Below are 12,197 nucleotides of genomic sequence, written 5' to 3'. Positions count from 1 at the left end.
TCCAGTATGCTCAGAGGACTGGTGCCACTGAGGTGCAGATTGGGGAAGGCTTTGCAGATGGCTGTTGGAAGTGCTTTATGATTTAATGAAAGACTTTGGCATTCAGGACTGCCAATGGTTGTGTCTTTGAATGAATCATGAGCTGCAAAGTCACTTTGTAAATATAAGAAAGCTCTTTCCCACCCTTTCTACCGTACCCCATCCTCTCCCAGGAAAAGGATGAAGGGAAAAGGAGACTGAATAAGGTCATCCACGGTTTCATCGTGCCGTTCTAGATGTATATCAAACTCTAGCACAGCTACATCCTATAATGTTCCAAAGCGGGTAAAGGAACATTGGTCAGCTCTTAGTAAGAGCGATTACCTGCAAACCGAACGCTTGGCTTGCACGGGGCACAGGGTCTGTCCCCAACCTTTTTTCTGCATTTTATCATTAGCACCAATAATAGCATCTGCAGGGAGTAATTAGTAACACCCAGAGGGGAAAGGAATTCTGCCAGAGGACATCATTATGTCTGGAAAACTAAAGATGCTGTATAGTAAGGTCATGAATAAATTGTTTGAGTCTAGGGTGGAGAAGAGGACCAGTAAAAGCACCAAGTTTCCTACTGCTGCTAATAGGCTGATGAAGAGCACATTAATTTCCACTGGAACACCATTAGGGAAATTAGTTTGTTCTGACAGTTTGTGTTGCTGGATACCATATGTTTACCTTGAGGGAATGTTTGTGGAGAACCACTTTGGGTTAATTGTAAATGTCACAATTAAATAAGTAAATATACAGAACGGTATCTGTGATCTGCATCAGTGCGCAGGCACTGCGTACCAGCACGCCGGTGTGCCCCGCAGTGTGTGTACCTCTCCATATATACTTTTATGTACTAAATCCGTACCAATCAGCTTATCTGGACGCACAGACAGCAGGTACAAAGAGCACCTGCGTTTTGTCTTTCAGGTCTGTTTATCATTACAGCCACTCGGCACTGCTCCATGCCCTTCTTCCTGTGCAATGCCTGCGCGGCGGGCTCTGAGACCCGAGCGCTGAGCTGCCCTGGTGCCGGTGGCAGGTGCTGAACCTCTGAATTGCCCGGCACAAAAAAGACGAGGAGGGGGAGAGGGAGGAAATGAGATACCGCATTAAAAATCTCAGATTAGTTGGAGGCACGTTACAGATTACCAAAGGTTCAAATAAGTTGCTTTTCAGTGTTGTCAGTCCCTCCTAATAATCTGCACAGGAGCTGAGGATTTTCAGCACCTTGACAGATTAAACCTTAAGAACACCCAAATAAACCTGTCACATAGGTCTGTATCATGCAAACTTGAGGCCAAGTTCAGTAACAGCCCTGTTAGTCTTCTACATTGCAGGGGCCTTGAAAAAATTGATTTTCTGTTTTGCCACTGACTTCGGTGGAACCAGGTTTTAGCCCTCCAAGGCCAATTTATTCTTGTAGATTGTAGCTACTTCAGAAATTCTTAATTTCACACCCTTAAATAGTCAGACTTCGAAACAAAGCAGGTACGAGTGCAGACTTTGCCAGATGTTGACCATCGCTGCGTTATTAACTCCCTTAATGGTCCGGGATACCCTTTTTTTTCCTTTGCAAACGCATTTCACGGGTATAAAGGCCTGATCCAAAAATGTACGAGAATAAATACAAACCTTTGTACTGAACACCAGAAAAGGATTTTAAAGGGAGTGGGTTGTTGTTTACAGCAGGCAGGTATTCTTAACAGAAAGAAGGAATCTGATCTGTTAGGGCAACACTAACCCTGAAGCGTTTGGAGCTTGTTAACACGGCGAACACCTAAGGCAGCAGTGTGTCTTTAAGCTCTACTAATATTGTACAATAGTAATTTTTGTGGAAGAAAATCTTCCCCTCTCCCTGAACAGAAACAAGACATACTATTGACTGCCATCCGGGAAGATGTATGCTCTGGCCCTCCTGAGTCTATTAATATTTGATGCTGATGGATGTGAGCTGGCAGCCTGAGTTATTAATGGGGTTTGGTTCCTTGGACCTAACCCTCAATACGTAGGGGACAATTAACAATAACAGGAACTGTGTGTCCAAACCTCTCGTGGTGCTGGAAAGGTCTGTCATTGCGTTTCAGGGTTAGTAAGTGTTTCTGAAGTACTTGGAGGTATGGAAGGCCAGGCAAGTGGTAGTTATACTACTGGCACCGTTCCTTTTGATTTAGAGCTGACTTTTTAGGGTGCTGGGGATCGCAGATCCCCACCTGTATCTTTGCTGTGTTGGGATACTGCCATCAGGTTTGGATTTCAAACAAAAAAAGGCTTGCTCCTGTTAGCTCCTGACCCGCTGCATGGAGATGTGGGAAACCCCATCCTTAGGTTCCCGAAGTGCCGTCTCACAGTCGAGCAGGAACGTGTGGCTTCACACATGGAGCGGGGCAGGTGCTGGAGCTGGCCCTGCTCCCACATGCCCAAAAAGAGTTTTTCCATTGATTATGTTAGAGTCGGATTTGCCCCCTGAAATTAGAAAATAATACAGTGGATAGATTTCAGAGTTATATTTTGATAAGCAGGGCTGTCTGAGTGAAAATGGTGAAGAAAATGAAGCACTTTATGAAAGTTTTTGATGTCCATATGAATCATTCTGACTTGGAAAATAGAGATGTAAAATACCAAGTTATTTATAGCATCATTTCTTAATATAGTATTAACATTTCCAGGGGTATATGTTTGATTGAATTAGCCGCTCCTTCCTATCATGTATACCACATCCAGACATTTCACTACTCTCATTAACCTCCTGATCTTAATAGAAAGAAGAATAATCAACATAAGGAGCACAGCTGTTGATTAATTTTACTAAATAGCATAGAAACATAAAGTACCATATTGCAAGAGTGAAGATTCACTACACAACATTTGAAATCCATTTAGTAGAATATACAACTCATTAACAACTGGATAGACGTGTACGGCGGCATTAGTCACTTGGGCAGGTGCTGAGAGGGAGGTGGAATTTACATATCTTTAACAGTACCTGAATGCATTTCATTTCACAGGTCATTCTCCCAAATCAAGTTCAAAATGTTAATAACGGGGTGTGCATTTATAATTAATAAAATCTTAGAGCCAGTGCTATAGTTCAAGTGCATTTCCCTCTTATGTAATTAAGAAGTTAAGTGTATTTGGCAGTTGTCACTCAGAGAGCTCTGAAGGTCTCGTTTGTCAAATCCAGGGATAGAAATCTCATTAAGCCAGTTATTTTTTCTGTGAAGGTTTGTTTGCAAAGTAAGTGTGTGTAAGGTGGGCAGCCAGAATGACCAACCTCAGTCCATAAAATACAGTATATTAAAGTAAATGCCAAAACTCAAAGGCATGTCATACAGAGACGAACCAGCCTGATGTTTTGCTTGTATACCGTACCTTTTGTTTGAGGTACCCCGTGTGTCTGTGGCCGACTGCCCTCCGTGCAGAGCAAATCCACAGAAAAGAGGTGAATCCGCACCAGCCTGTGGTGCACATGGCCAGGGAGAGCTTCCCACATGGCACAAGCTGCTGGAAATGGAGAAACTGGAAATCCACCTTCTGCTTCCACCCGTGGCCCAGATGCTGGCTTAGTTATTCTGGTTCCCAAGGGGATATTTTAGCTCCGCATCACTCTGTTCTACTTTCCTTTCCAAAGGAATTTTCTTTTACTTCTAGATCACTAGTTCAAATCCAGATAAGGTCAGTTGTCATAGAAATTATTAGCAGTACCAGCAGTTCTGTGTTGTACATGAAATGAGTTGGGAGTTTCATTCACACAAGATACGGCTTTCTAAGTGGCACTAATTGGCTGTCTAATTGTCACACACAGGAGAAAGGCAGAGGATTGATTAGGCGTGGAGACTGAATGCCCCTCTGCCATCCGGCTCGGCTCTGGGTTCCTGCAGCTCATTCTGTAGGCATGCTGGCAGGGTAATGAGGGGCAGCGTGCTTTGGATTTTCTGCCTGTCAAGATAGCACCTTTTACTGCCAGGCCTTTTCAGGGGAACTTGTTTTACTCCACCAAGGTCAAAGATAGCATCTTTTACAAACACTGCTTTCACTCCAAAAGCAGAGACTTGTAGGATTTGCTTGGGAGTGGTATGTATTTTAACCGTTTCTTTTACTTCCCCCTAAACCAAGGTTTTTGGTTTAAAATAGGGTGAGTCATACTGGTGCTAGGCAGAACTGCTACAGCAAGCATATGGGAGTTTATGGTGCTCAGAAATCTGTTCATATTTCCTTTTACTGTCTCAGTGTCTGCTGCTGTGATATACAGGCTCCTGGAGGTACTTGCCATGGCATAGGGAAGCTGACATTTTGTGCATTTATCTCCTGATAAATGGATCCTCCTATCAAACAGTGAAGCCTCTCACCTGCAAAAATACATTTTGACCAATATCTTTTCCCCTGAGCTGTGGTATAGGGCACACTGTGCAATGTAGTTACTCTTTAACTTTGCAGTAGGATAGCTTTCTCTGACATGGAGCTAAATTATTAAAGTTTGGCTCACTGAAGAAGTAAATGTAGGAGCTAATTTGTGGTGTGAAAGTCAGGACAACACGTAGAGGAAAAAGGAGCAAAAATACCATGTATATGCTTACATATGTAGACCCAACTACAGGACTCGGTAAGTAGGTTTGAGGGAATTGTGCTCACATTTTAATTCCCTTGTTGTATCAGATGAACAATATTAGGAAGAACTGTGTCTCTCAGCCACACAAGCTAATCAGTGTGTACAACAGACCATAACTGACTGTTGAAATATTCAAATATTCTGTAATTCTGTAATATGTAAGTATTTACTCTCCTTTCCCCACTATAAGCAGAAATACCTACACCTAAAGCAGAAACAGGACAGAGACCGTGTGTTTCTGTGTTCTGCTCCATGTGCCTGCTGACATACGCATCACTCCTGTTCAGCATCCTTCCTAAAGTCACAGTCTCATGCAAATTAATTGAAAACAAATGCAGGTAACAGCTACGCATCAAAAAGGTCTAGTGCACCTGCCATGTAGTTTTCCTCTGCCAGTCTGCGGAAGATGAGCACGTACGAGATCCTTTTGCTTTTTAACAACCCTATTCTTAGAATATATTTTCCAAGAAATGCAGAGCAATCTTTTCCCGGTTTCAGACTGTATATTTTGTGATTAGTGTTTCGTAAGTGATGTTTTGCTTAATGATCTAACATCTGTTCTAGGAGGTTTGTTTTTGTAACTTCCCCACCTCCTGCAGAATGAACGCCAGAAACTTGTCCCTTTCCTCCGAGTCAATCAAAGCACTAATTGCATCATAATCATGGGGAGCAGCAGTGGCTGCTCAAGTGCTGAAGACTCAGCAATCAACTCCTAACACTCTCTTCACTGTTTCGAAAGAGAAAGCCTCCCTGTGCAGAGATGGGAATTTCCTGCAATTCGGATTTCTTTAGCTGACTCTGGGTTTTTTTGGTTTGCAGGGAGATGACTGCACCATTACCTGCATGGCAGGAACCTACGGAACCAATTGCTCATCAGTGTGTAATTGCAAAAATGATGGAGCATGTTCCCCCGTGGATGGTCTGTGCTATTGCAAAGAAGGTAAACAAAATTCAGATTTAACGATTGTCTGCAGTTTGGCATCAATGCTTCTCCCCTTTTAAAGTGTCACAGCTGTGCAGTCAGTAACTCCACTATTTTCTCGTGCCTGTCGGTAGTTCACCAGTCTGCCCAAGTGTCAAAACTCAACAGGGGCTTGACTGTATGTTTTGTCTCTGCCATGAACAGGGCCCAGACTTAACTGCTCTGCTGCAAGAACAGGTCACAGAACTAAGTGTGCTGGCAGAGCCACAGCTCCTTTCCAGAGGAAATGCAGAGCAATCCCTAGGCTGCTGGGTTTTTTCTCTATCACTTTGCTGCCCCATTTCTCCAGGACTCAAAAGCCCCTGTTCTCCCCTCCATGCACAGAGGTACAGGCTAGGTAAGGGAACAGAGGCAGCCTCCTGCCTGTCTTGTCTTTAGCCCACTGGACTGAGCTGTGCCCAGCCATGGTTATCCTTGCCAGATCTGACCCTGACCTACAGACCTGCTTGTCCTGACCTTGGACTGGTCTCATTCCCTGGCTGTCTCGGTGATCTGGGCTCCTAGCTGATCCCAGCTCCACCCCTATGCTTGGGGACTGCGAAGTGGCCCCTGGCCATCTGCCCTTATTGCCATCCTCAGCTCCCCATCCTCCCTGGACTCCAATGCTGTGGCACTTGAGCCACGCGCAGGTATCACAGAATGGTTTGGGTGGGAAGGGGTCTTAAAGCCCACCCAGCCCCACCACCTGCCATGGGCAGGGACACCTTCATATCCCAGGTTGCTCCAAGCCTCATCCAGCCTGGCCTTGGACACTCCCAGGGATGGGGCATCCACAGCTTCTCTGGGCAACCTGTCCCAGTGCTTCACCACCCCCTGCGGGAAGAATTTCTTCCTGATGTCCAGTCTAAGTCTACCCACTTTCAATTTAAACCCATTCCCCCTTGTCCTGTCACTACAGGCCCTTGGAAGAAGTCCCTCCCAGCTTTCTTGTAGGCCCCTTTCAGGTGCAGGAAGGTGCTCTGAGGTCTCCCTGGAATATAAATTATCCTCTGTCACCTGAGATGGTGCGCAGGACGTATCTGGGGAAAGAAGTCTGGCCTGCTCTGGATTCTCTCTGCAAGATTAACCTCTTTTCTTCCAACACATATGCCCATGATTTCCTTATGTGCTTGGTAGGGAGCATAACCCACACACCCAGTAATCACTGAGAAGTCCTGTGTTGCTCTGTGGCACGCTCTCTTTGTTCCCCGTGTAGCAGTGCCTCCCCGCAGAATACTCACGTGAGCTATGCCTGTATGGCATACGTGAGCCCTAAAACAGAAGTGAGGCAAATACCGATAAAATCTGGCATTTCAAACATGAATTAATGGATCGCTGTAGAACCCCATTTAATGAGGGTGTATAAACCATGAGTTACTGCTCAACTCCATTACGTACAGCTGCAGTGCAATGAAAGCCATTGTGCGGCTGGTAGTTAAGATTTGAGCCTTAATGGTTAGAAATGATGGCCTTGGTCTTTTTTTAGGTGTAATAGCTGCTTTATATTAAAGAGCATTCTCAAAAAAAAAAAAAAAAGAGGTAAGAAACAGGCAGCTTTGAATGGCAAGTTCCTTGCATTCTCACTGATCAGCAGGTCTCCAGCCGACCAGACAGTACTGCACTCTCTCTGGCTGCCCGAGCAGCTCCCAGAGAAGCATCAGGCACCTTCAGCTGGTAAACAGCCACCACAGTGACACCTACGTTGCCCTTCTGCATGTATAGCTGTTTGTAGATGGAGCTGGAAGGTCATACTTAAAGGGTCAGTCTTTGTCCCCAAGATCGCCTTAATTTACACCAAGATCAGGAGGAAACTGGTCCTAGAATCAGAGCTGCAGTCTGCAAGCTGCCTTTCTTACTGTCTCATCTTTGCTTTTTTCACAAAAACATCCCAAATGCTCTTTCTCTCCTATGTTTCTTTAGGCTGGCAAGGACTGGATTGCTCTATTCCATGTTCCAGTGGAAGCTGGGGTCTTAACTGTAACCAGACATGTTACTGCACAAACGGAGCAGCCTGCAGGCCGGCTGACGGCTTGTGTCTCTGCTCGCCGGGATGGCAAGGGGAGTACTGCGACCAGCCGTGTCCCGTAAGTACAGCTGGGGTGGTCTCGCACCCCCTGGAAAACCATAGTCCACACAGCTCTTCTCAGTGTGCAGTAGGCCAGGATCTCATTTTGTCTGTGGATAGCTGAAGGAAATCATGTGTAAATAACAGATTGGGATTCTAGCAACCAAGTAGACATATTATACTTTGCATTATATTTTATCAGAGCTATTGCCGTGTTATCTGCATTTTCCTGCACATCATTTGTTAAAGTGAATCCTCATTTGGTTTATATAGAAATGTTAGGCACCGAGTTGTTTCTAGCTTCCCCGTATGTTAATTTAAAAAAACGCGACTCAGCATTCAGAAGGACATGATAGATGATTTTGCACATTTTGGAACAAAAAAGCGATTACTGAGAGACTTTTTTATTTATATTTTTGCAGGATGGAACATATGGTCTTAATTGCAGTGAACGTTGTGACTGTAGCCACGCAGATGGGTGTGATCCTGTTACTGGTTACTGCTGCTGTCTTGCGGGCTGGACAGGTAAAATTAGCAATTACCTTTGTAAATATGGGGATTTTTGTTGTTTGGGATTTTTTGGTGTGTTGTCTTGCTTTGTTATTGCATCAGTTATAGCACTGGGCTTGTGACTGCAAATTTTTCAATAATAGATTGAGGCAAGATCAGCTGAACTTACCCATGTTTAAATCACTCATGATGGTGACAGTAATTGGCATTCATTAAATTTGTATTCAGATTACTTGAAGATGGCTCCAAACCTGGAGCCAGATGTTAGCCTTCTGTCAGAAGAATTCTTGGGAGGGATGCAGGTCATCTGGAAATCCTGCAGAGCTTTTCTCCTTGAATAACCCTTTCCACAGGGGTGCGGCTGTGGCGCAGCGACTCCTGGGACCATCATACCTGGGGATGCAATAGGCGTCTGCTGAGGGCCAGGAGTCCTCACAGCTGCTCCATCGTAGAAAACCCAGTTTTCTCACAAAACGTTGTCTTTATGCTTTTCCCATTTTCCCATGCTTCTTGTCATGCAGAAGGGTAGTTATGGAGAGCAGATAAATGCTGGTTTGACAGAGTTCTCGTGATTACACAGAGGACTGGAATATTCAGGGAAGTCGGAGAGTCCAGGCTGGAGATCCCAGTACAATCAGACCTGCACTTGACTCCATACTGATATGTCTCTTTGCCAGCTTTTGACAGCTAACATAACAGCAGCGGGGGGCAAGTTATTGACCCAACCAACATTTCACACTTAGCTGCCTAAAATACTGGTTAATCTCCCCCAGCTCTCTGTAGAGGCCCTGGAGGGAAATAAACTTATCTTCTTGCCCATGACTGCAGAACTGCCCGTGGCACTGACAATCAAAACACATTTGTACTAACAGCAATTCAGCTGGAAAATTTAATTGTTTTTCAAACAAGTCTAAGTTGGAAGAGTGTATGGAGCAAGGCAGGCTGATCGGGCAGCCAACATTTGGGATACTCTCCCCTTATCCCTTCATTTACGCCTTAACCCAGTACAAGCTGCCTCTTTCTGCTGGAGAGAACATCACCACAGCAGCTCAGCAGTACGAAGCAGAAACAGTGAAATTATACCTAGAACATATAAGGGAAAAATATTTTAAGAATTAAATAAAATACAAAAATAGGAGGTTCCGCAGACTGCTCACAAGAAAGCTACTTTTTGAAGATACCGGGCATGCATCCCTGAAAAGGGCTTTTTTCCCCCAAGAAAATCCATTTTATAAGTTCACTAATACCCCTCCTCCAGCTTGCGTTCTTCACTCACTGGGCTGCATTCGTCTTTCTTTGAGTCTCTTTTCCATCAATATATCCATCTATCAGGCTTTAAAACTCTGCGGTACATTATTGATGATCACCAGAGAAAGAGTTGGTAGGCTTTCCTGTAGTCACTGTGAGTTTCTTCAAGGGAGAGGATGTTTTTTGAAAGTATAGTAAATTAAAGAGATATATTTATACACACTTAGTCTGAAAGTTTACTACACATCTTACTGGGTGCAACATTCCAGAGGAAACTGCAGAAAATGTGCTTTGCGGACCATGCAGACTAAAGCTGCAGCTTTTTCTCAAAGGCATTTGCAACAAATACTTTATACTTACTCCCTTGCACATCTGTAAATGTGCATCAGTGCAGACACACGTTACTCCAAGAGAAGGCAACATTCATTCCCGTGACATCCTTTTTTTCATTTCCTTATGGGGCAAGACAAAGGTATATTAACTCGCAGGGGACTCACTGCGAACTAAGCACTTGATCCCTCAGTGTGCCTCTGCACTTCTGGAACTCTCTTCTTCAGGATCACAGCTCAGGGAGGAAAATTCTATGTCAGTATTCGAGACCAGGTTGGCGTTGAGATGTCAGGGCCATGTCAGGTGTGCACTGGAAACGTTGATAGGCAGAGCCAACATGTGTTTTGTCAATTCTGCTTCCAATGTTTTTTCCACTTGGCTTAGCACCAGACAGAAGGATAAATTCTGTTCATGCTAGTTGGAAAGTATGTAATTTAAGAAACTCTTCAGCTAGATAATTATATTTTCATATTAAGGAGTATGGCATCAGTGAAAGATGAATCTTATCTGTAGTTGTTGTGAACTGGGCCATGATGTGTATTGCAGTGCATTTTATAAATATGACGTGATAAATAATTCAGGCTTAAATTTTTGCTTTCTGAATTTGGTACTAATTAGGCATGGCCTGAAAAAGATCAGAAAAGTTCAGGATCATGCAACATCTGAAGGTTTTCTTGCCCACTCACACCAGACAGAGAATTCACGTGGCTTTCTGATCCTAATAGCCACAAAACTTCATCTGAAACAGCATATTCTGTATGTTCATCCCACACGTGGGGCTCCCTCTTGATGTTAGTGTTCTATGTAGAGATCAAGGGGAAGATTGAACCCGTTTTCTTTAAAGTGGTTTTCAAGATGTTACTGATACAAACCTTCAGAGACTGATAGATGGTAGGAGCATGGAGGAAGACTGGGAGAAGAAGAAAAAAGGCATGTAAAGAGTAACATACAGTCTAAGTTAATACCAGCTTACCATCCTGTCATTATGTTATGACTGCCACCCATCAGGACAGTGATGGGACAATGCCCTTCCTTGTGTACCAGCTGGGGGAAGGTAATTTTCAGGAGCTGAGTGTACCTGGCAGAGGGGATGATGATGACGAGATTCCCACGTATCAACCAGGATGCCACAACGCTGTGCAAACCAGCTGTATGCATAAATAAGCACACGGGCAACAAGCTGCTTAGAGACATGTCTATACAGTTTCCACTCAGTTCAGTGGGGAATTGCGCGTGTGCAGCCAAAGGCAGAAGTTAAATCAGATCTAAAGAGGATTGTGCCCTGCCATTGTTGCTGAATATTACCCAACCAGGTACACAGGCACACTGTATCACAAATAGCTTTGTCGATAGCACAACAAGCATAGCATTTATATATAAAAGACCAAGAACACATTGCCAAAAGGCTCTTGTGTGATACAAGCAAAGTGAAACTTGTTCAGATGTGGGTCAAAATTGGATCTGTGACCTGCTGACGCAATGCAGAGATGAATTTTCCTCCACATGAAGGAAATGTCGGATGCAAGAACAGCGAGGGCTCAGCCTCGCGCTGAATGGAGTTCCCAGCTTGCAGCAGTACTGCATAGGCCTAACCTCACATGGATCAATAGTACCCTTGGAAATCAAACGAAGACGTGTTCATATCTGTTGCTGGGTTAAAAAGGAAAAGTATAGCCCCCAGCAGGATCCAGCCGTGACTGATTAGACTGATTGTTTCCTAAAGATCAGTAAGGGTCTCCCTTACTCCAGATCTGCCCTGCATTTTAGATCCGTATTGCTCCTGTGCTTGCGGGTCTGTGTATGTGTGCACACAGATACCCTAAAGCTCCCAACGTACTAGTCATTTGTGGAAGAGATGTTATTCTGTGTACATTCAGGTTAAACTGAAAATGCTTCAGTGCTAGTTGCATTTGGTTAATTAGGGATCTTGCATACAATGAATCCGCAGAGAGAATGGAAGCACAGGAAAGCTGTGTGGTGGAGCATTTCCTGGAATCCCTTTGCGAGCAAATAGGCCTAGAGAAGCAGGCATCAGTCTCATCTCACCCAGATCCAACCTCCTCTCCTGGAGAGACACTGATAACATCATAAATTTCAGCTAGACTCCTCTTACTTAATAAATAACCTGAAGCTGGACAGAAAAGGACTGGCTGCCCCAGAAAGCCTTGCTGGCTGGGTCAGAAGCTAGGGAGAACATGGGGAAGCAATACTCCTCTGTTAGGTGTAATGCTGCAAGGCTCTGGAAATGACAGCTCCAGGGAAGCCATATGGGTTTTGCAATGAGCTGCAAACCCCATCTGCTTGGTCCTCTCTCAAGGTGGCTGCTGACAGCGTATTTCGTACCAGAAATGGCTTCCTCACAGGTACCAACGAGTTATTCCTACATAGCCTTCAGCTGGTTCACTCAGTACAACCCTCAGCAATTAAATTGGTCATAGCTGGTCATAATT

The 12,197-nt window shown here is 44.4% G+C and overlaps 1 protein-coding gene across 1 annotated transcript in view; it reads left to right on the top strand.

Annotated features, from left to right (window-relative positions):
• MEGF11 (multiple EGF-like-domains 11) overlaps positions 1–12,197 on the top strand; it is a 206,854-nt gene that overhangs the window by 142,164 nt on the left and 52,493 nt on the right. Inside the window, exons 11-13 of the mRNA XM_010158263.1 lie at positions 5,453–5,573; positions 7,515–7,678; positions 8,082–8,184. Coding sequence (XP_010156565.1) covers positions 5,453–5,573; positions 7,515–7,678; positions 8,082–8,184 — 388 coding nt within the window. The remainder of the gene's footprint in view (positions 1–5,452; positions 5,574–7,514; positions 7,679–8,081; positions 8,185–12,197) is intronic.

The sequence above is a fragment of the Eurypyga helias genome, unplaced genomic scaffold (genome assembly GCF_000690775.1).
Source record: "Eurypyga helias isolate BGI_N326 unplaced genomic scaffold, ASM69077v1 scaffold4039, whole genome shotgun sequence".
Lineage (NCBI taxonomy): Eukaryota > Metazoa > Chordata > Aves > Eurypygiformes > Eurypygidae > Eurypyga > Eurypyga helias.
This window is presented reverse-complemented; position numbering and strand designations above follow the sequence as displayed.